The 25722-nt window shown below is 38.9% G+C and overlaps 2 protein-coding genes across 5 annotated transcripts in view; one reads left to right on the forward strand and one right to left on the reverse strand.

Annotated features, from left to right (window-relative positions):
• Positions 1-372: 372 nt before the first annotated feature.
• Positions 373-25722, reverse strand: part of hmgcl (3-hydroxy-3-methylglutaryl-CoA lyase) — a 36166-nt gene continuing 10816 nt past the window's right edge. Inside the window, exon 9 of one of the 4 annotated variants that reach the window (XM_062041837.1) lies at positions 373-632. In XM_062041837.1, the coding sequence (XP_061897821.1) occupies positions 423-632 (210 nt within the window). In that variant the 3' untranslated portion in view covers positions 373-422. Of the gene's footprint in view, positions 633-4613; positions 5123-21974; positions 22529-23196; positions 24237-25722 lie in introns of those variants that run through there. The other 3 variants (XM_062041839.1, XM_062041838.1, XM_062041840.1) reach the window with 3 other exon arrangements.
• Positions 15104-20096, forward strand: gjb3 (gap junction protein beta 3). Its single transcript, XM_062041841.1, has 2 exons — positions 15104-15299; positions 18121-20096. Exon 2 carries the CDS (start codon positions 18165-18167, stop codon positions 19077-19079), a length of 915 nt encoding a protein of 304 aa, XP_061897825.1. The 5' UTR covers positions 15104-15299; positions 18121-18164; the 3' UTR covers positions 19080-20096.

Genomic DNA, 25722 nt, shown 5'->3' on the forward strand with positions numbered 1-25722 from the left:
CACAGAAAGCACGCCTCTTCTTTTCCTTGTGACACAGAAGGACGACACAGAAGGACGACACCGCAGCGCTCCAATAAAACACACTCAGATCTTCTGTTTCTAGCCGATACTACATAAAAAATAACGCAGTAACGCATCATGTAGTAACGGTAACTGAGTTACTGAATATAAAAAATAACGCGTTAGATTACTAATTACCGCCGAAACTACAGTACGTTACAAAGTAACACGTTACACTGCTAATAATTTGTTAAACTTCTTTAGTTATACAAGCAGTGTTATGTGTACAGGGGAAGAAGACATCACAGACAGCAGGGACATTGTTAAACTCTATATTTATTCATATATTAGGCAAGTGAGGCGTGTAATTAATACAAAATGTGTATGGTGTGCGACTATGTGTAGGAATTAAATGTTGAATGTTACCGGGAGTGTTGAGCGAGGTGCGGAAGTCCAAAGGGGCAAGACAGGCTTGAAGGTCCAGAGAACAGGCAGGAAGTCGGGGACAATAGCGAGGCGTCAAAAGTCTGTGTCCAGGCGGGAGGTCGACATCCAAAGAGGGGCAGCCAGAGAACAAGAGGGGAACACGTGGAGACGAGACACACAGCTCGTAACCAGGGGACGGAGGAATGCTGCTGGAAGACACGACACAGGACAATGCACAATGAACACGGAGGAGGAGAAAACACAGAGAGAGAGAGATCATGGGGCTTGATACGAGTCGCTTACTGAAGGAGAACAGGTTGCTACGTTCTGGCCCGGAACGCAGGTTTCCACTGGCTTAAGAAGGCACGGAAGCTTATCAGCGACAGGTGTGTAGATTGCTGATTGAGCCGATTGAATTCAGCCGCCTGCTGCATCTGAGTGGCGCGCGCCTGGCGCGCTCTTGGAGGCGCAGCGCACAGATGAATGCGCATTAGGGTGCGCCCGGGCCGTTACAAGCAGTGTTTGTCATGGGTCTATTTTAGGTCCTCTCATTTTCTTTATTTGGGCAAATCAACAGATGGCCTGTGAGTTTAGTTTACAAATAATTTAAATTTTTGCAGAAGATTCTTAAAAAGTCTAGAGTGCTGTCATTGAGATGATCTTTGACTAGATACTTTGCAGAGGGTCCTTAGCGTTCTGGAAATGTGGCCTTTCAAAACAATTGAGTTGAATAAAAGACATGAACCTGGGGATAGGTTGATTGGCAACACTAAATTGACCCTAGTGTGTGAATGTGAGTGTGAATGTTGTCTGTCTATCTGTGTTGGCCCTGTGATGAGGTGGCGACTTGTCCTGTTTTGCTTAGTTGTTGTTTTTTTTTTGTTGTTGGTTTTTTTTTTGTTTGTTTTTTGTTTGCTCCATGCTTTTTTAACCTGTAAAGCACTTTGGTGCAACCTAAACAGTTGTTGAAAATGTGCTATATAAATAAAGTTGACTTGACTTGACTTGACTTGACTACGCCGCCTTCCACCCGAGGGCAGCTGGGATAGGCTCAAGCACCCCCGTGACCCAAGAGGGACAAGCGGTAGAAAATGGATGGATCCCTGGTGTATACACTTAGCACTTTGTTGGCAGTCGGCGTCCACACAACACTACAACAGTAATTCCACACCTAACTGAAAACAATGCTTCTATTTAGAAAGCCCACAGTTTTCCATCGAGCATTACGATTTTGCACTTTATACGGCTGATCTTTAGTGTGCCAAATGAGACAAAGTATGTACAATATAACTTTTTCCGAAACTTTTGTTCTCTTTCTTCAGCAAAGGTTGAATCAAAGCAACTGGACTCCTCTTGTTCGATGAACACCTTTCATCCGAAGAGTTTCTTTTGGTAAAGCTAAGGTTTAGATTCCCAAAATATGCCTCTAGTGAGCCTGCCCCGTGGAGGTGGTCACACAATAAGGTTGTTGCTATGGCCCAGGTTAGCAAGTGAACGCCCGTCCTGTATACTAATTAGGGATTTGAATCTTACAACAACTCAAAATTTTAGTCCGATGCTTGGAGTAAAATATTTGATTCAACACGGTTCTTGCAATATGTCATTTGGTATGAAGGTGATAATAGAACCTTTTCAAAACAGGTTAGAGGCTACAAAAGCTCCTACTGGCTGCTGACATACAATAGGGAAGGGATTCATTCCTGGGTGGATCTCCCGTGAGAGGAAGATCCAGATTTGCAATGAAGAGTGCTGAAAATGGTGGAAAGTGCCACTCTACATAGCAACTGATGCTGTGGTCAAAGTTTAAGTTTCCACAAAACACATTTTAAGATATTCAACACTCTACTGCCATCTGGCGGCTAAATTCGTCACGTTTCATGTGTCAGGTAAACCGCGACGAATGGGGCCATATAAATCCTCTGCCTACTGCATATGCACACCAAATAAGCACAGATGGCTTCAAAAACGTATTCTAAAAAATCCATTCTTTGAAAAAACAATTAATAGATGTTTTAATTGTTTAAATAATTTTTTACATGAAGTATACATTTAAAATTTGAATAAATAAGAATCGCGATTTGATTTTTCTTTATTTTTCAGCAACTCTAATGCCAATAGGTCATTGGTCACCTTACCTTACCTTTCTTTCCTTTTTGTGCCTTATGGCAGTGGTCCTCAACCACAGATTGGTACCGGGCCGCACAAGAAATTAAAAAAAAACAAAACATAAAAAACACAATACATACATTATATATCAATACAGATCAATACAGTCTGCAGGGATACAGTATGTAAGCACACACGATTGTATTTCTTAATGAAAAAAAAATACAAAATTAAAAAATAAAAAATATATTTTTTTTCCATATTCCAAATATCACGGATGATATTATAAAGTTTGTTGGCTGATGTTTTTATGTCACATTTCAACAAATCATATCAAAGCCACCTGCCTTCCCATTTTGCAACTTTCTGACTGCACAGTTGATCTCTTCTTTGGTTATTGAGTTTATGTTAATTTATCTCAGGATAGTTCCCCTCGCTGATTTCAACTGGGTTTGTGGGCATGGCTCTATTAAGTATCTCTTTGAAGTGTTCTTTCCACCTTTCTTTCCTTCCATCATCATCATCATCCGTATTTTTTGTTTTGTTGTTTGTCTTTAACACTCGATGGTTTGTCATTGCATAGTTTTAGGTATTTCATCGAGAGATTTCATACATCCTTTATCTGCCCCTCTTTGGGTATCACTTGTTAGACTATCTACCCATTGCCTTTTGTCTTTTCTCACACTTTTCTTTATTTCTTTGTCTTTCGCTCTGTACTCCTCCTGTGTCAGTTGTTAATTCTATTGGATTTAATACTGTCAATTTTGAGTTTGAGTTGTTTGCTTTATTCTACCCTTTTCCAAGATTCAGGTATTATCCATGTTTTTTGGTTCTTTGTTTTTCTTTCAAGAACTTCCTTTGCAGTCCGATTGTAAATTTTGCCGTTTCTATATCCGGTTCTTCTGGTACAGCCTCTAAAACGAGTTCCAGGCTAAACTTGCTTCTGACAGCAATCCTGTAGTTTCATGACATCGTAGTGTGTCCTTGTACTTGATTTTTTGTCTCATTTATTTCAATTGATTACTTGTTCTAACAAGTTGGTGATTGCTGCCAACATTTACCACTCTCATTACTCTGATATCTGCACCTGATGATCTGTGTCTTTGGTTTACTAATACATGATAAATGGTAAATGGGTTATACTTGTATAGCATTTTTCTACCTTCAATGTACTCAAAGCCAGTGGCGGGTCGTGCGTTTCCCACCTAGGCCTTCAGTGATCTCTGACTTCAAAGATTACCTCTCAAAATACCATCATTGATGTCACCACATGACCATTGCTGGAGAAATACTATACATATACACATTTACACCCTACTGGGCATTGGATCACATCAACAGTATACAAAACGGGTTATTTTCTGGCGCATTTAAAAATTAATTAAAATGCATGAGCAATCAAAACATATACCGTAAATTTATCTGCTTGGGTTATGCAACTTCCGGTCAATAAAGTTTGATTCAAAGTACACACTTCTCAAAGATGTCAACAACTTGTGATCTGATTGGCTATCGCAACTGTCTCTCACCTCTATTTGTTCTCAAATTAATTTGCTAACGGTGAGTATCCAATCACAGGACGCGTGAATGTCACGTTCAACGTGAGGCCTTCTAGAAGGCCTTACTGACAACAACTCGTGATCAGATTGGCTATCGCAACTGTCTATCACCTGTATGTCCCCACGGACGCCCGCATTGTTGATTCTGAAGGCGTCTGGCAGATTTGGTACAGCATGGCAACATAAGCTAGCTGAATTCTGATTGGATACAAACTAAAACTAAAAACAACAGCACTGGAAAGAGCATAATATGACATGAAGAGAATATGAATAATTTTAGATATTTAGGTCAAGTAAATAAAAACATAATTTTATCTTTAATTATGATCATGATTTGTGGTTATGTTAGGCCAGCAGAAAAGGCCTTGCTGGCCCTGACGGCACAACACTGCTCAAAGCGCTTTGACACTATTTCCACATTCACACACACATTCACACACACATTCACACGCAGTCACGCACTGATGGCGGGAGCTGTCGTGCAAGGCCCTAACCACGACCCATCAGGAGCAAGGGTGAAGTGTTTTGCTCAAGGACACAACGGACGTGACTAGGATGGCGGAAGCCGGGGATCGAACCAGGAACCCTCAGGTTGCTGGCACGGCCCCTCTGCCAACCGAGCCATTGGAAACACATGATTAATTTGATTTGTTAATTTTTTTTATTTGGTGAAGTCCATGTAATGTTGTGGATCTCCTTATGTGGAAATAATGTTCCTGTAATGACATACTTGTTCATACCACAGAAATCTACCAATCTTTCTCCGTTGTCATTGATGGTACCGGTTCAATGAGTTCCTGTGATTCTCTCTTTATCTTCGTTAATTGCATGTCTTCGGTAATTATCACTGTGGAGGGGGGCGTGGCCTGCTGTCCTGCAGCGAAGCGGGGTGTGCCAGGACTGGCCTCGAAGTCAGCGACAGGTGCGTAGATGGCCCACCTGGGCCTTGTTATCTAATCACCTGTCGCTCTGTATAAGCAGCAACCGGGAGGAGAGACAGGGTTGGAGCTGGAGGGAGAGCGAGAGCGAGTCTGCCAGAGAGAAAAGGACAATTGCTGAAAAGCCTCTTGCAGACATTTGGACAAAATAAACTATATTATAACCATGAAACGGGCTCGCATGGCAATGCTTGGTGTTCTGGAGGACCCACGGGAAGGCAACTTCCACAATCCCCATATCGTGTTTGTTCACATTTCCACTACTTTTGGCCTTGTTCTCAAAAATCATCTTTGGCTTCTTCATCTGCGTCAAGTGTTGGTGCATACACATGAATAATTGTTCATTTGATGAACTTAGAGTAGTATCTTGCAGTAGTATCTTCTGTCGTTTATGGGTCTCCATTCCATGAGAGCCAACTCTGCAAACTTTGACATCATTAGTGCTATACCCCACTGCGATGTATTCCATCTTCTCTGCCAGAAAAAATGACTGTTTCACTAATATTTAGTTTCATTTGAACAAATCCAGTCCACCAACATTCACTGATACCAAGCACGTCAACCGTATACTCGTTCATCACTTTTGCTACTTGTTCTGTCTTCCCAATTGCGTACATTGTTCTAACATTCCAATGACCTATATTTACAATTTGTTTAGGTGTGGTAAGTGACCCCATCAGTCGATGAGCTTCCTTTTGGCTTTGACCCACCGACGCCATCATGCTCTGGTCATTGAGGAAATGGGTGTTTCCATCCTCAGGAACCTGGCAAGTCAATCCTTCGACAACATGTTTTATTGATTCAATGAGCGCTTCTAGTTTCCTTAGTAAATCAGTTTTTCCAGGAATGTGGAATTAGCCTATTGCCCAACCCCCAACCTGGAGGAACATCTGGGCTACTCTTCGCCTGGCTTCTACCTGTCAACCTGTTCGCCTTGGGTGATCCTACCAAGAGTTAGCTTTTCGGGTTATGGAAGCACGCAAGCACCCTCCCCAACGACAAGTTGGTAGCCCTCTGTCACATATGAGAGAGCGAGGATGTCATTGGTCAAACTGGTAGCAAAACAATTAATTAGTGGCTACTCTTCTTGTGGAAAGAGACAATATTTGGGGGAAAGATACCAGTTTTGGTATAGGCAGACGATGGGTGATAATGCAGACCGTCTTTGTTTAGCGAGGCCCTCTCTACTTTGACATAGACAGTATTTTTCACATCTCTTTCAAACCAGCAGCCCTCCCTATGCAGAATGTGGATATTGATGTCTTGAAAGGAATGTCTAACTATTCAAGACGAAAGAAACTGCCCTCTTATGTTGAGCAATGTGTTTGTGGAAGGAGAGTTTGGTCTCCAATGTAAGGTCTTTGCACTCCTCACTACACTGACACATGAACACAACATTACTGAGTTTGTTTCTCAGTGTGGACCAGCTGTCGTCTGAAGAGTGTTTGTGGGTTTAAAATGCATCAGTCTAACTACCATGTCACCCTGAACCAGTTAAATCCCAGGAGACTTTCTCACCCTTTGAGAGACTTGATGAAGCGACTTATTAATTTTTTTCTGGCACCCCTTCATCAACCATTGGCCATAACGCCAGGAACCGCCAACGCTTCCAGGATTTTCCAATGTCATCATTGTGCAAATTTCATAATTCTCACCGCCACACTTCCTTGTTTACTTGATTATCATCGCCTTGTGATGATAAATCTTATTGTCTCTCGTTGCTTTGGTTTAATCAACTCATGAGCAGTATAATAAATATAAAAACATTTGATTGATATATTTATTATTTAAATTGTGTGAGTGACATATTGAGCACACCAAATGAACAAACAAATGTGGAAAGAAGTGCTGTGAAATGGAAAAATAGGTAAATAAGCTTGGCTTCTTCCTACTACTTTTCAGAGTTTTTTGTAATAAGAAACTTGAAATGTGTTTTGTACAAAACTGAAATTGTATGCATGTTCGAAGGAAATTAAAACCATAACCAAATATTAGGGATGGGAATCTTACAACAACTCACGGTTTGATTCCGATTCAGCGGGTGATGATTTGATTCAGAATCGATTCAATACGATTCTCAATTCAAATTTATTCTTGCAATATATTATTTGGTATAAAAATGATAATAAAACCTTTTAAAAACAGATTGCTGGTTACAAAAGCGCCTCTTGGCTGCTGACGTATATGCGCGGCAAGTAACCGCAAGGATTTGAAAAAATTGATTCTTAAAAATTATAAATTGAATTAGAATTAGAATAAATAGGATTAACGCTTTGCCTTGAAATTGTGAAGATGGCGCATGCTGGCTGTTGGTGGGATTCCAAGATGACTAAAGAGACTAAATAAAGCCTCAGAAGAGAATTTTCGAACATGCATTCCATCGAGTGTAGTACGCAACAGAGCAGATCGTCAACAAGCAAACAAGCTGGGTAGAGCGAGGTGCATGGCGGTGTACAACGTATTCACTTGCTCTGAACGGAGTCTAAAATGAAATGATGTGCAGTGCGTACACTTGTATTCAAATATTTGCGTTTATTTAACAGCAAATATTGGAAATGGAACATAAAAATGTATTTTTAACGTTAAGAATGTAATGAGAACTAGTATAGTGTTATATTATTTACATACACAAAGTTGTATACATGAACTGTTGGCAATTTGGAGTGCATAACTGAGAGAAATCATATTTTAACTATTATGTTGAATAATGTATCATGTAGGTCTACTATTTATTTTAGACAAAGATGACCAAACTAAAATATCACTAATCTATAGTTTGTTTAAAAATTTTTTTTTTAAATAAAATTAATAAAAAAGACACTTTGAACTCCAGTGTACAGTGCATGAAAATATGTGGCAATGTTTATGGTCAGTAAAGAAACAAACAAGGTTTATTCTTTATTGTGTATAACTATACTGAGTGTGCATAATTATTGCCGTCTTGGCCAATGCCCCGTGTAAATACAGCAACTCGAGTAATAAAAATAACGTATATATGTCTCACATAGCTGTCCTTTTTTGTGTGTTAGCTTGAAAAATTACAAATCTGTCCTTTTGGGTTATCAAATTGTTCAATTAATAGCTGAACAGAATATCAGCTGAACATGGATCAAAGTGCACTGTACAGGTATATGTATTGGCGGGTAAGCTCGGCTCAGCTGATGGCGGCATCATGGTCTACTACAAAAATAGTTTGTTTTTAAGTCAGTATTTATTTCCGGACATCTACTTGGTGTAGTAACCGGTCTTGCTCCTACTCTACCGTCTTTAATAGTAACAGTAATTGAGTACAGTGTGAGTCATTTCCAAATATAAGCTTGGCCCTACTTACTGTTTTGCCTCATTTGTCCTGATGGTTTGTCAACAGATCATGACGCTTCAAGTCTGTTGTATTTTTTCTGAAGAAATTCGAGCCACGAGGTTTAGACGTTGTTTTGTTGTCTATCACGGCAAAGGTGAGGTGTGTTCATATGTCTCCTCTTCACTTTCTTTAGAAGACTTATGGTGTTAATGTGCTGCATTGATTGTGGTTTTCCGTGTGAAAAATCTAAACAGCGTGTCTTACAAAGACGCTAGTTCTGTTTAGAAACACTTTGTGTTTTTCCACCCGCCCCTCTCCCACGTGTAACTTGGATATTTTCTCCCACCTGCCTAAAGACGAAATTAAATATGATTGGATTTCGTCTCCTTCAACATTTTCATCTTGTTTTAATTTGTTGACTAAATTGTTAATTAATGTTGTCATTGTTTTAGTCAAGGTGCATTTGTTTTCATTTGTTGTCATCCTAATTTCATCAGGGGAAAAATGGATCATTGACGATATTGAAGACGAACATTTTTAGTCAACAAAATTAACACGGAATGTAAAGAAATATTTTAACGATTAATTATAAGTAAGTACTTGAATAACTAATATTTGCAAAGCTATTAAAATAATAGTGCAGTGGTGAACAGAGCACCAAAGATGTGAAGTGAATTATATTTATATAGCGCTTTTTCTCTAGTGACTCAAAGCGCTTTACATAGTGAAACCCAATATCTAAGTTACATTTAAACCAGTGTGGTGGCACTGGGAGCAGGTGGGTAAAGTGTCTTGCCCAAGGACACAACGGCAGTGACGAGGATGGCGGAAGCAGGGATCGAACCTGCAACCCTGAAGTTGCTGGCACGGCCACTCTACCAACCGAGCTATACCGCCCCAAATGCCCCAGATGAAGTGAAGATGAGTTAATAGACACACAGTGACAGACATATAATACAATTTATCACTCATAACAAAGCTGGCTCTAAGTTTTGATATATAATGTCTGTAGCGTTTTTTTCTTAAATCAAAATATTCCATGCACAATTTTTCAAATTTTGCATTCACGTTTCAGCTTTGTTCTCATTACCTTGTGAGGTTTGTATCTCAGCTGCATTCTGGTGGAAGGCAGGGTACACCCTGGACAAGTCGCCACCTCATCAGAGGGCCAACACAGAGAGACAGACAACATTTACACTCACATTCACACACTAGGGCCAATTTACCCTGATACATGGATTTCTGCAAAGTATAGAAATCATTCATTATAAATCAATTTTTTTCATAGAGCATAAAAACAAATGTTCACTACGTTCTAAATACACCCAAAGTTTGATGTAATTCAGTTGTTGGGGTCCATAAAATACCGATCGCATTATCCCCAAGATCGCGTTGTATGGAAATCTGAATTTTCTATGTTTTTTTCGAATTTTTCCAAAAAAGTTATGTGCTTTAGCTCGGCTGTCCAAACCACTTGTTGGATAGTGCCCTCACATCACAGAATGGGGCGGGCACTATCCACTGTTAGGTTTAGACATCAGTGGTTCGATATTTCCATCCATTCATTTTCTACTGATTTTCAATCTCGGGGTTGTGGGGGGTGCTGGAGCCTATCCCAGCTGCATTCGGGCGGAAAGCGGGGTACACCCTGGACAAGTCGCCACCTCATCACAGGGCCAACACAGATAGACAGACAACATTCACACTCACATTCACACACTAGGGCCAATTTAGTGTTGCCAATCAACATATCCCCAGGTGCATGCACACTTCACACAGAAAGATCCCGAGCACAGGATCGAACCCAGGACCTTTGTATTGTGAGGCAGACACACTAACCCCTCTTCCACCATGCTAACAAAGTTATGTTGATCTCTCGCAATAAACTCATGCTCGCCAGTCAGATTACGGGGTTCACTGTGACATTAGCTACGCCAACTAATGGCGGGGATGCTTGTAACTCAAATTGCTGCTTGCAACTTGAAGCATACCAATTACCAGAGAGACAGCTCTTATTTCAAAACACTTGAATTGAATTGAATTTAAGTATTTATTTCAAACCTGCACAGTACAACAACACACTTTTTTTTTTACATTTTGCCGGAGATATTTATGCAAGGCCTGAAAAGGGGTTGGATGAAGCAGATGCTTATAATATCCCAACCCCTCTCACTCATTCCACATTTAACATAAACAATATAATACAAGAAAAATACTATACAAACAAAAACAAGAAACGCTCCTGTACACTAACAATACAATAGTATCACTGTTACTATGAGACAAGACAAGACGAGACAAAACACACACACACACACACACACACACACACACACACACACACACACACACACACACACACACACACACACACACACACACACACACACACACACACACACACACACACACAAACACACACACACACACACACACAGGCCCAAACACTGTCTGACCATACACCTCTCTCCCATCGCTCTGTGCTGAGGTCATCACTCTCTTTCCTCCTCGTACCTCTTTTTCAAACAGTGTTTTTAAATTGAATCATGTTAGAACACGTTTTTAACTCTTCCCCTAAGCTGTTCCACAGACTGACTCCACGCACTGAAATGCACATTGATTTTAAAGTTGTTCTAAATTTAGGAAAATATAATTTGTTGTTTCCTCTTAAACTGTGGTGAGCATCTCTATCCTGGAATAGGTTCTCTATATTGGATGGTAGAGAGTTTTGGGATGCCCTAAACATAATTTGAGCAGTTTTAAAGTTGATCACATCGTGCAGTTTAAGTTGCTTTAACTCCACGAATAGTGGATTTGAATGATGTCTGTAGTGAACATTGGACAGGCCTTTTCTGCAGAGTGACTAAAGGCTGTAGATGGGATTTATAACAATTTCCCCAGACTTCAACACAATAGTTTAAATATGACATAATAAATGAATGATACAATAACAGCAGAGCATTGGTGTTCAATAAATGACATGATCTCCTCATCATTCCAACACATTTAGCAACTTTTGTCCTCAGGTAACTTATATGAGGCTTCCATGAGATATTTTCATCTATTACCACTCCTAAGAAGGAATTTTGTTGAACATATTCTATTGGTGTATCATCAATAACAATCCTGATGGGTATATTACTTTTGCGATTGCTTAAGAACATGATTTTGGTCTTCTTTAAATTCAGAGACAATTTGTTGGTATTAAACCAAGTTTTTAACTTGATCATCTCCTCAGTTACAGAGGCCAGAAGTTGCTTCACGTCGTCACCTGCACATGTAATGGTTGTATCGTCAGCAAAGAGGATGAACTTCAGCAGTGTTGATACTTTACATATTTCGTTGATATACATTATAAATAGTGTGGGTCCTAGTATGGACCCCTGGGGGACTCCACAGGTTATGTTTATGAGTGTAGATTGAGGTTGGTCGATCTGAACAATCTGCTGTCTCTCATTCAAGTAGCTCTTCAGCCATTTCCCTGCCAATCCCCTTATGCCATAGTTTTCCAGTTTATTTACCAAAATCTGGTGGTCAATGGTATCGAAAGCCTTTTGCAGGTCAATAAAAATTCCTATAACAAATTAGTTCTTCTCCATACCATTAGTAATGTTCTCTATTAAATCACTTAAAGCTAATGAAGTTGATCTATTTTGACGGAACCCATATTGACAATCAGATAATTATGTGTGCTTTTCAATGAAGCCACGAAGTCTATTATCAAATAATTTTTCCAATATTTTTGACAACTGTGGCAGAAGGGAGACGGGCCGGTAAGTTGTGAAGTGGTGTTTGTCTCCAGATTTGAAGATGGGGATGACTTTTGAGAGTTTCATTTGTGAAGGAAATTGTCCAAGTTGAAAAGAGAAATTGCAGATGTATGTGAATGGTTGGATAATTTCTTCCGCTACATTCCGGACAGTCCTCATGTCGAGATCATAAATGTCACGTGATGTTTTGTTCTTGCTTTTCTGAATAACCTCTAAGACATCCTTTTCGACAGTCGGAGTAAGGAACATCGAATAAGGATTTTTTTCAATAAGTTCCATGGGCTGTTCATCATTAATTGGGATTTTTTTTGCCAGCTCAGGCCCAATATTAACAAAAAACATATTGAAGCCGTCAGCAATCATCTTCTTGTCACTTATGATTTGGTCGTTCTCAACAAAAAACTCCGGATAACAAGGACTGTTTGAACCATGCCCAATAATTGTATTTAATACCTTCCAAATTCCCTTTATATCATTTTTCTTTTGGTTAATAGTTTGGTGGTGTATTCTTTTCTGCTTGCTCTTAAAATGCTGGTTAATTTATTTTCATATGTTTTGTACTTTTGTTCTGTTTCTATGGTTTGATGCCTAAAAAAAGTCCTATATAAATAATTTTTCTTTTTGCAAGCGTTCGCAAGCCCTTTGGTTATCCATGGAGTTTTTGTGGAGTTAGTTATAGTGCATTTTTTGATGGGGTAGTGTGCATCATAAAGTGAGAAAAAAATGTCATGAAATAAATTACAAGCTGCATTTATATCTGACGTTTGAGAAACAGAATCCCAGTTTTGTTTCGCTAAATCATTCTTAAGTGCTGTTAATGATCATTCTGTTGTGGCTCTTCGATAATAGTCACTATTTACAGGTTTGGATGTTTTGCTTTTAATATTGTACACCGGTAAACGATCACTGACGTCACTCACTAACAAGCCTCCAGTTACAGTCTGATCTACAATGTTACAGAATATGTTGTCAATAAGTGTGGTGCTGTGTGTTGTGATTCTTGTGGGTTGTGTGATCAGTGGGAATAAGCCCATGGAGAACATGGTGTCAATAAATTCTGTAGTTGAGGTATCAGTGTACTTATAAGACGTTACTTGTACAATACGACTTTCAAGCACTTGCTGCAGATGGCTGAATCAGCATCTTTTAAGGTCAAGTATCACTCGGCATCATTTAGGGTTAAATAACGTGTTGCCAGATGAAATAATAAATCACCACTGCAGTAATTAGCCAATGAGAGCCTATAGTTTATTCAGGTAGTGACTTTTTCTTTGGTAGGTTGTGCACGTTGGTCACCATATTGCAATACATGAAATAGTGTGACAAAATCATACGATGAGAGGCTAAAATGACGCACGGCCCAGAAAACAATATGTTGCAATTTTGATGGTGCAAAATGTATTCAGTGGAGGGTGTGCCTGTCTCGGTGTCTGAGAGGCATGTGGAAACAAGTCAGGACAAAAGATCTTTGCTGTCATGGAGCACTAAGACCTGCTTACAAACATCCACAATAACCTGGAGAGTCAAACAACAAGGAAATACTTCACAGACACCAAAGCTTTAAAAAATGTTTGACCGTTCAGATCTTTTCCCAGCATGCCATAGTTGCTGTGAAGTGTGATACTTCAAATGAAAAAAAAAAAGGACAACAGTGGAGTGGATACAAATAGCGATAACATCGATATCAATAGTAGTAGTAACAGTATTAAATCAAAACTAGTGTGATATTTTTCTGTTTATATTGAAAAACATCTGATGTATTTGTTGTTGTATGTTTGTCACAACAATTTTTGTTCCGGAATGTGTCACCAATTGGTTCCCAGCAGGAGTCATGTTTGAATATTAGTATTTATGTATAGCTGTCCATCCTTTATCGCTTATTGGTTCGGGACATGACCACGGTAAATACATTTAGTACGAATCATGAATATAAATCTAATATTTTCATAACTAAAGCATACAAAATATGTTGACTACTGTACCTTTTATAATACTTAAAACAAATAAAAAAAACATTATGAGAGCCCTATAAACATGAAAAAACACACTTCAGTCACATTTACACTCTTTTAGTCCAATATAGAAATACTGAACAGCACGGTTTGATTGGTTTGGCCTCGTCTAGTGGCCGATACTACTGTAGTATTGATATTTTTAGTTTCTTCAGCAATTGTTATGCTTGACAATGCTTAATTAAAGGAGTAAAGAATTGTACAATATGCTTTAGAACAGGGGTCACCAAACTTTTTGACTCATATATATATATATATATATATATATATATATATATATATATATATATATATATATATATATATATATATATATATATATATATATATATATATATATATATATATATATATACACATTACTCACGCACTAATTGACGATGTCACGTTATTGATGGGAAAATGCATTTTTAGACAATATGATTTGCCTGAGCTTCTGGGAGACACCGAGAGTAACAAGCGGTATAAAATGGATTAGAAAGGACAGATTTAAAAAATAATAATTTCAAAATAATTTTTTATTATTATTTTTTTAACTTGGGACTTCCCCCGGGCCAGATTTTGGACGGTGGCGGGCCATAGTTTGGGGACCCCTGCTTTAGGACATTTGCATGTGGTATGTTTACAAATACGATATAGCGAGGGAAAACTGGAGTAGTTTGTGCTTTTATTGATCTATTTTGCTTCTGACTTTAGTTTGCTTAAACAAATGTATGAAATAAGGGGAATTATACTATTTTGTTGATATTGAATTTCTATATTGTTTAGGTAAAACATTTTCCTGTCTTTCATTGTATTAGTTAATTATTTGTATTATTATTTTTAATGCATAATCATAATAAACAAATTGAAATGCACAAACAAGTCAGATGATATTGTTAATACAGGACCTGAATTTATCTGTATCGGATCGACACCGGAATGAGCTGTATCGTCTCCCCGTGGGAGGAACATCTGGCCTTCTTTTTGTTGGATTCTGACCACACCCACGCGCGCGCGCGCGCACTCTACCACACACTCACACGTTTCTCAAAGCTGCGCTCCTCTCTACCTGTCCGCACTAACTCTTCTTTTTCACGACCTGAAGGGATTCCCACAAAGAAACGGACAGAATGTGTCGGACGATCATTTAATCGATCGCCATCTCGACTAGAAATGGACTAAAGAGCACTTTTTAGCGTGTTTTGGTAAGATGACATGTTTGATCTCCTGTGGTGCGTTTGGGTGCAGTACGTAAATTCTACATTCGGCCAACTACAAACTAAAAACTTTAATTATAATTTTTCATTATCTAAATACGAGTAAGGATCGAAATGTCTACATTTATTTAGATTATATATGCCATTAGGGGTCGAATCAAATGATAAGTAAAAGGCTTTGTGTAACAGGTGGTGTTTTGTATGGCTTGTTGTTCGTGAACTCTTACTTTTTGTGGCAATATGAACTACTTTTAGTTAAGTATGTCCAACTATTTGTTAATTATATTCGAGTGTAAATAAATATGCTTGATTCTTGTGTTTAGACTAGGAAATATATGTTTGTGTCAGCATATAAAGCATACCGAAAAAAGTGGATATGAAAATAATATAAATATGCATAAAACTACAGTAGTTTATTGGTTAATTGGTTCCAGAGAGGACACACTCAAATATTTTCATAGCTAGAGCAAAAAAAAAAAAAAGATGTTTATACTGTTTCAACAGTATAACATTGTGAACATTTTTGAAACATCATGAAAAAATACCCTTTAGTCCAGGATCTTCAATAGTGGTCTGTGACCCCTAGAGGGTACGCAGACGTACTGCAGGGTGGGCCGTGAAACTTTTGGGTGATTAGACATTTTTCTTTTTTTTTGTAATTCAATTTTCCCACTAAGGAAAAGGCCCTACAATGTCTTTAAATACACATTAACATTGGTTTATAAATGGCAGGGCCAAGGCTGCCCCATTCACTGTACCATGCAGGGGGGCAATAAAAAATACATAAATATGCTGTATTATATATATACACAATATATATATATATATATATATATATATATATATATATATATATATATATATATATATATATATATATATATATATATATACATTTAAGAAAGCTAGCGCTCAAGTTGAAAGCTAGCGATTAGCGGTGCTAACTGCCAGCTAGCGATTAAGGCTGTAGTTGCCAGCTAGCAATTGGGGGCGCTATACCGTATTTTGGGAATATTTTAGTATTGCACAAGGTACCTTTAGGATCGGTTTAACTTAAAACACAACTTTATACAGCAGTGATTCTCAAACTGTGGTGTACAAGCTCCATTTAGTGGTACGCCAAATAATCACCTAACTAAATATTTAAACGCAGTGTGTCTGTTCAAACTGTGTGTAAAGTTAGTGGCCAAAAAAATTAAGTATACTTGTTAAATAAAACCTCCACCTTGTTTTTAATTAACACTTAGACTACGTTACTGTATTTTAATGTTGGTCATTATGGTGGTACATGAAAAGCCAGGTGTTTTCTGAGGTGGTACTTGGTGAAAAGTTTGAAAACTACTGGTATACAGAATATTTAAGTAGGGGGTCCCTGATCCATCAGTTTGGGGGTCCTTAGCCTGGAAAACGTTGAAGACCCCTACTCTGGTCCTTCACACTACTTTAATCCAATGAAGTAATGTTGCCTGAGGCTGAGTCAATCAGTGGCCACGATACTGAACAGTGCGCTCTGATTGGTTTGGTCTCCTCTAGTGGCTAATCCTACTGTAATATTCATTATTTGAGTTCATTTAGCTGTTTAATTTGGAACCATATCATTTTAGAATATGTTGTAAAAAGTTTATATTTAAAAAAATAAGTGATGTGCTGGAACCACAATATTTGAAGTGCGATGTGGCGAAGGACGACTGCAATTTAATTAACTTTTAAATATTTAAATAAAATGCATAGAGTAAACTGAGTTTTATTTATTTTTATCTGTAAATGATGTGAACATGAAGCTTTGTTAAAATAGTTCAAAGTTATGCAAATAAGCTGAAAACGGGTGTTTCTGCCAATGAAAAAAAACATTTACCCGACTAAATGTAATTTTGTAAGGTATGTGACAAAAAATGATGATATGAGAGTATAAATATGAATAGAAAAGTCAAGTTTCCAGCCTCGGGGCTAGTAGCAGAGCTAGCCAATAAGCTAAAAGCTTGTCAACTCATTGTCCAGCACAGCTCTTACGGCTTCGGGGAGGGAGGTTTACATGTGAAACAATTTCTGTGTGTGATTTTTGATGGTGAAGAAAAGCGAATTGTAGTTTTAGTAGGGACATTCCGATCACTGTTTGATGCTGTTGATTCCGATACCGATCATCCGTGAGTGAGAGCGGCCGATACCAATTGGTGGAGCCATTATCCCTAGGTGCCTGAGTGGCGCTGTGGAGAAGAAGCCAATGACATTTAGGTGTGCACTGATTGCACTCAGGTGTGGCGCACCAGAGACTTATTGTTTTTGACCGCAGGCTGACGGCAGCGTGAGTTTTTGTGTTATAAGAATTTTTGCTTTGTTTGAGAAGTAATTAAAATGGACTTTCGTATCACAAAGGAACTTTGTTTATTCTTTTTTTTAACGACTTAACGGTCTAAGTTTGTTATCAGAAGAAACGCTTGCCAAAAGCTGCGTGTGCATTAACTAAGGTGCGTCTCCTACTGTACATTTGTCAATGTATTTATGGTGAGTGCTACTGACAGTTTAACATCAACATATCTAATCTAGTTCCTTAATTATAGTTCATCATATACAATTATTTGATAGAAACAAAGTCAATAGTACACAAAAGCTATAGACAAACCAAAACGGTGGCCGATCGATCTGCACATCCCTAGTTTTGTGTGTGCTAGGCTAAAGTTCACCTATTACTGTATGGCTTTGTCGTAATATTGTGTTCAATGTTCACATTTGTTTCCTGCCACTCATAACTAATGATGAAAAGTTTTCATTAAGTGAATTTGAAAAGTATGTCCTCTTTGTTCACTTTAAGCCTGGCAAAGAAGATTTCCCAAAAGGACATAGACAGCTAAAGACATGGACTGGAAGACCTTCCAAGCCCTCCTAAGCGGGGTGAACAAGTACTCCACTGCATTCGGCCGTGTTTGGCTCTCGGTGGTGTTTGTCTTCAGGGTGATGGTGTACGTGGTGGCGGCTGAGAGGGTGTGGGGCGACGACCAGAAGGACTTTGACTGCAACACCAAGCAGCCCGGCTGCGCCAACGTCTGCTACGACTACTACTTCCCCATCTCCCACATCCGCCTGTGGGCGCTGCAGCTCATCTTCATCACCTGCCCATCCTTCATGGTGGTGATGCACGTGGCGTACCGCAAAGAACGCGAGCGCAAGCACCAAGCCAAGCACGGCGAGGGCCCTAAGCTGTACAGCAACACGGGCCAGAAGCACGGCGGCTTGTGGTGGACGTACCTCATAAGCCTTTTTGTCAAGACGGGTATCGAAATCGCCTTCCTTTATATCCTGCACCACATCTACAACAGCTTCTACCTGCCCAGGCTGGTCAAGTGCGAGGTGTCGCCGTGCCCCAACACGGTGGACTGCTACATCGGCCACCCCACCGAGAAGAAAGTCTTCACCTACTTCATGGTGGGGGCCTCGGCGCTCTGCATCATCCTCAACATCTGCGAGATCATTTACCTCATCGCCAAGCGGCTCGTAATGATTCTGAACAAGCGCAAGAAGGGAAGACAGAACTTCCCCACGTGGCCACAAGACGAAGCCTTCAACAATGGCGTCCGGCCTTCGTCCAAGATGGACCTGGAGGACAAGCTTCCGCCCAATATGGACCTGGAGGACAAGCTTCCGCCCAATATGGACCTGGAGGACAAGCCGCCGTCGTTCAATTCGGCAAACAAACCAGAGTACAGACTTTCCAAGCTGAAGCTGGACGACAAGCTCCGGTCTTCACTACCGAACTTGTCCATTCCTTACTGAGCCGAGCAAAGCGGACGTTAAGATGAAAACCACGAGCGGTGACGCATTTTGCAGGCTTTGAAAACACACACATTGTTTCTGTGTGTGTGTGGAAGCTGAGTCATTGAGCACACACCTTAGGACTCTTTCTGAGCTTATGAACTTTGGCTTGCAAGTAGCAATCCACAACACACACCAGCTACAGCGGATCGATTTGACATAGATTCTTCTGGAACCTGCCTTTTGAACGTCACAAGCACACACACACACACAGTACATGTCATCAAGCTTCACGGTGATGTGACCATGATGCCTGCAAGCAGGCCCCAGCTTACTGAGGAGTAGTTGTGATTGTGGAATGTGGACACACGACAATGGCTGACAACCGTGCTTGAAAGTATGCCAACTTGTTTTTCCATACCATAACTTGACCTATAGAGGTGATACAAGGCATCCCCTTAATGCATTTCTTCAGTAAAGAACATTCTAGCATGCAGCCTCTCATTAGCTGTTAGTTTCACAACCTGCCCACTGCTGATTTAAATCATTAGAAAGGAATGCTGCGGTTTCCATCCCAGTCCTTCATACAATTATGTGTATTTGTTTATTTTTATACATATTAAATTTATTGAAAAAAAGACTCTGGTCTGCTTATAGACGCCGCACTACTGTGACTCCAAACTCTTCCAGCATCAATCAGTAGATGTGATAACAGAAAATGATGTCACTTAATGGCCGGAAAATCAAGACCAGGTCTTTGGAATTTTAAGTCAGAAGTAAGAATCTCAGCTCGCTCGTCCGACAGGTTCTTACAGGGTGCGGCAGTAAGACTGTTATCGTTCACTCTAAATGATTTCCTTCACAAACCGTATAAATGATTGTTTGCAAATCCTGACATGGTGGAACAAATATGGATAAGTTAGGCCGTGTGCTTGTCGCCTCATGAAACAGTGTGGGATGTAACGATATTAAAATGTCATTTCACGGTTAATGATGAATGTGCTCAAAAAATACTTTTACACACTATAAAAACTTTTAAAGGTGAAAGTCACTTTTTTGGAATTTTTTCTATAATTCACAATCCTCATAAGAGACAAGTACACAATTGTTTAATGCATTCTAACTCAAATAATCATAAATAAAAGTCAACTTACAATGGAGCCAATGGGAGCCATGACGTCATTGCTTCTATTCCCAAACCCAATAACCATCCAAAAAGCACCAACAATAGTTCATTTTCATTTTGTGATTTGAATAGTAATCCCGTTTTAGCGATATTGTTATTAGAAGCACTAACGTTAAGGACCTACATTTAGATAACTTTCCTTATGCTGCTGTATTGACATCACCAGCTGTTGAGCTGCTGTCTCACGTTGGTTCTAGATTATAGATTATAAATCATACCTCTTACCTTGATAGTAGAAGGTTGTGGACATAAACAGATAAATTGGTCCACTTTGACAGCCAATTTAAACCCGGATTGGCTAAAAAGACCCGAAAAGACCCTTTTTTGCACACGCCCTTTTTTGTTAGCGAGGATTATGATTAATTATTTATTTAAACAGGAATATAACAACATCCTAGCAGTCAGAGCAGACATTGTACAGTGAGTGATGTTTTCTTATGTTAGTTGGCTCTCGTGAAGTCTGCAGTGAGCAGTTATCAGTGATAGAGTTGGGGGGGGAAAAACAATTGTCGGGAAGCGTTTTTTAAATCAACACGCCGCCGTATGCTTAAAATGAGCAAGATTACATATACATAAACATGACATATATACTTACAGCGTGTATAAAAAACCTTGGAGGTGTTTCCATGTTTATTTAAGCGACTTATAGGCAAAATAGGGCGACTCCCATTGGCTAGGCAGAACTCCCCCCAAAAAGTGCTGTTCCCCTCTAACAAGTTTTATGAAATGTTTTAAATAAAATAGACCCAAAATATACTTTCATGGCAGAAGAAACATTAAATATTATTCTGGCTTCTTATCTTCACTTCCGGTTTATGTGACCTCATCTGAGTTCACTTCCTGCTGTCGTTATTCCTTTCAGTATGGCTTGATCACTTTGGTCCACAGCCTGTAGGTTCAATGTACACAAATTGTTTAGTTGTTCAGACAGCAATTAGTTTATATAAGATTAGATTGAGGTATGTCGTTTTTTAATGGGAAAACACAAACTTCCCTTTTATTCATGTTAGCATTTAAGCTAGTTAGCGACAGGGTACTCGCGACGTCTTAAATCCAATCATTTTAATTTAAGAATTTAAAATCTCTTAAATTATTATTTTTTTTAAATCACAGAATGTCTCAAGTATGACTTGAGTGTCTTAAAATATTTAAACGTTATATGTATTCAAACAAATGCAGATTTCAGTTGGCAGACTCCCTTGGTGACGTCACGTGACAACCCTCTATATGAAGCACACTGCACCCTCCGCAAGAAAACTTTGAAATACTGGACATGAATTCATTGGAATACCATGGAAAATCATAAAAATGGTTGTTACGATGGCTGCCGATATGTATTTTAGAATTCCAAACAGAGAGGATTCAGATTAGACATTTTGTTTTGTAATGTGAAAGAGCATTGAATGAATTCTTATACTTAGTTCATTCTGGCGTAAGGTTTTCCTTCATGTCTTGTAGTTTTTTGTCAGTATGGATGTGAAATTGTTTTAAATTGTATTCATTATGGTCTTTTAAAAAGAGTCTTGTTCGACTTGCTGAAACCTGCAGAGACCCTGAGCGAGCTAGCGCTAGCTTGCTTCTCCAGTAAATGAGCGGTCACCATTCCGGAAATGTATGAAAATGTTTATAATCACGGCTTAACCATCATTTTAATTTAAAACAGTAATACTAATACAAGTTTAACCGCGGTTTATCGTTACATCTCTAAACAGACTCTTTGATGAAATAGTGTTTGTTTATTCATTTCACATGTATATACACATTTTCTGTTAAATAAATACAAGAAACACATTTCAAGTTCTACATTTAAAAAAATGGAATCAAAACGCTTGTTAGCTTCTTTAACTTGCAAGGTGAAATAATGGAATATTTCAGAACAGTGATCAGTGCACAGGAGCATCACTTTTCTCACATCAGTGACCTGAGGTTTCGCTCAATTGTCCAACCAAGAACTAAAACCAAAGAAACAGTACCAAATTACCACATAGGAACCCAGTACCCATCGACATAAAGACCGGAGCCATTTAAGGCACTGTTTTACCATATACGCCATCGTACAAATTTAATAGTGGTGTTAAGAAAACAGTAAAGTGATGACATCATAATTATAATGTATCTGACTACAGTTTGATGGTGTCTGGTTTGAGTGCGCTCATTAGGCACTTCACAGTTTGGTTCTTTCCTACAGTTTGCAGGTGGCCTGTGCCACTTTAGAACTGGTCTTCCTGTTGAGGCTTCGACAGATGAAAGCTCCTGCATTCATCAGTTTGGAGAGGTCCACTCCCTAGGAGCAAGACACAGACGTTCAAGTCGATATAATACAATCATCTAACCAAAAGAGCCTTGGACAATTTTACATTGATTTCTGTCCACCTTCTTTACCGCTTGTCCTAATTAAGGGGTCGCTATGCTAGAGCGCCACAGTTCCGACAAACATGCACCTTAAAAAAATTCTAACCTCATGACAGCAATGATGCAGACTGCAGAGCTGTGATTGGTTGACTTTTTTGGTTTTAGTAAGTCACTTTTCTTTTTTACTTGAATGAAAACGCAAAAACAAAATAAACGAACAGTGATTTACGTCTATTTTGTGGGAGTTAAAAATACGGAGACACAAAATAGCTCTGTCTATACAACAGAAGCCCTTTGCTGTTTAAGATAGTCAATGATCACCTATTGCTTGGATTTACATGACGTCACGTCCGGCACACATTCAGCTCATTTAATAAGCACGGTGTCACAGGGGTTAGTACGTGTGCCTCACTATGAGAAGGTCCTGGGTTCGATCCTGAGCTCGGGATCTTTCTGTGTGGAGTTTGCATGTTCTCCCTGTGACTGCGTGGGTTCCCTCCGGGTACTCCGGGTACTCCGGCTTCCTCCCACCTCCAAAGACATGCACCTGGGGATAGGTTGATTGGCAACACTAAATTGGCCCTAGTGTGTGAATGTTGTCTGTCTGTGTTGGCCCTGCGATGAGGTGGCGACTTGTCCAGGGTGTACACCGCCTACCGCTCATATGCAGCTGAGATAAGCTCCAGCACCCCCTGCGACCCAGAGAGGGACAAACGGTAGAAAATGGATGGATGGTGGTCAAGCTAGTGTCCGTTCTCAATGGGTACTCGGCGCCATTTAGCATTTGTCCAAGGAAAAGGCTTTATGCTTGCACTGTTTTTGGCTGTACGAACTGTTCAAATCGCGAAAAGGGATAAACGTTTCTTCAGAGTTCCTCGAGAGGTCCTCAAGAATGGCAGAAGAATGCGAGATTTTAGGAAACGATGACGAAAAAAGGGCACGCACTCCCGTTTAAAAGGGAGCAGAGTCAAAGAACGCACAAGTTTGCAATGATAACTTTGTTAAAGGTTTGTTTGATGTACCTTTAATGTTTAGTATTTCCCAGTTAAGTATTATATTGATATTATTTGTACATCTTAAAACACATTTTTGCCACGAGGGATTCAAAAAGCACCAACTCGGCGAGTGTGAACAAAACCTAAAAGAGTTAAGCTTTTACTAAGGTCAGCAATCATAAATGAAGCTTTCAACACATACACAATGTTGGGATCAATAGTTATATTTTCATAAACAGTGGAAAAACACGCATGATCATAAATGACGTGTACAACGACAACAAACATGGCTGTACACACCAAGATAAATCATAAATTACAACTTTACCCGAGCAAAAACTATGTATATTTATCTGGAAGAGTCTTGATGTCGATTTCCTTGATCCAGCCACACACAAAGAAGTTGTACACATCCATGCTTTTCCAGATATTTCCACCGACGGATAATCTTATTTAATCACTTCATCACACAATTCTATTAATTATCACTCGACAAATCTTTTTTTTGAAGAAAAAAAGCTTGTATCTGCTTTTTGCAGGAAGATCTCGGCCCCATGCATACTCAGATAGTCTGTGTGCTGCTTGCGGCACAACAACTATCTTGGCTTGGTTGACCACAACTGTTTTTCACTTGCGGGAAGAAGTCTGTGACAGAATACAAGCAACATCAGTGTTACCTAACCATTGTTGGGCCGCAATGCCTCTTAGAGGGCCACAAAAAATATCTGTTTCTCAGCTGTGGTTTGTATAGGCTAGTTGTAATACACTTTTCCACCACATGTGGCAGTAATGATCTCAAACCAGAGTCATGTACAGAGAGTATGGTCGACCAAGCAACAGGCACCCGGACTGCTGCCAAGTATGTGTGCGGCTGTGCACGGATGCATGCAATTTAGTTGTTCTGAGGTTATTATTTTGGTTTATTTCATCAGGAAAACTAAGTTTAAATATACTTCAGCTCATGAACTTACGATAAAACATGCTTTTATTTTGTCAAAATAGTATATATAATAATTATTTAGGGAAAATGTTACTTACATATTTGATGCACTCTACCGCTATATTCCTGCTGTGTTTCATGACCAGCGGCTCTCTAACATGCTCCCCGCTGGCGAAATGTACGTTAGAAAATAAACAACGAGCAAAAGTAAACGTATTATCTTCATTTTGCGAAAATCCTCATTATATTCTCTCTATACACAACTGTCTCAAACAAACAGAAGAAGTCTGGAGCTTAGAGAAGCATAGATAAGTTTCTTAAGCACAAAAATTATTACTTAAGCAGTCAAGCTGTATTTTAATTTTTACTTTAATTTGATTAACAGTTTTGTGTAGAAACATGTAAGTTATTGATTAGGACAGTACTGCCAAATAACCGGTCTGCAAACAAATTTGTTTGAAATTACATCCATTTTATTTTTTGTCTTCTGAGTGTCATATTTTGAAATAACACTTTGCACTTGATTGAGCTTCTATCATTGCGCACGGTTACGCTAAGCTAGCAAAATGAGGGGAAACAAGGACAGGGTCCCAATAATTCTGCAATAAGGTGGGTTTATTTGAATGTGATAATTCTGTAATTATTGGTTTTATACGTATAAACTGCAATAGTGTTCCCCTCTTGTTTAACAATACCTTCTGTACCCTTTTTAAGATTAACTATTAAATTAAATTAGCCTGTACATAGTCTGACAATATTCATAGTAAAACAGACTATTCTCATAAGTGTTGTATTTACTTGCTCCTTATACAATCGAAATAGCCACATCAATTAAAATGTTTTTTTTTTTAAACCTTGTCTATCGTTCACAATTCTTATACAACATAATAAAACAATTTATTTTTGTTATGCACTCAAACTTGTAAAATAAACACTACAAAAAGTCAGCTTTTCCCTTCAACAAAAAAAATACTGCTAATTATGGCAGGCTTTGAGAGAGTGACATATAACTACTTTGAGACAAATGATGATCCAGGACCTTATATTTTTGAGCCTGAATATAAGGAGGATGAGCTACAAGTTTTGAAAGCTTTGTGCTGAACAGATTAAACTTTAGTGAAACACTAAGCATCATACAGCCAAACAAGATATACAAACTACGAACATAATATAACAAATATTTACTGTTCA

This window comes from Entelurus aequoreus, linkage group LG03, assembly GCF_033978785.1.
Source record: "Entelurus aequoreus isolate RoL-2023_Sb linkage group LG03, RoL_Eaeq_v1.1, whole genome shotgun sequence".
Taxonomy (NCBI): domain Eukaryota; kingdom Metazoa; phylum Chordata; class Actinopteri; order Syngnathiformes; family Syngnathidae; genus Entelurus; species Entelurus aequoreus.

Coding starts and splice junctions, on each gene's coding strand:
- gjb3 (XM_062041841.1), top strand. CDS start 18,165: ATGGACTGGAAGACCTTCCAAGCCCTCCTAAGCGGGGTGAACAAGTAC.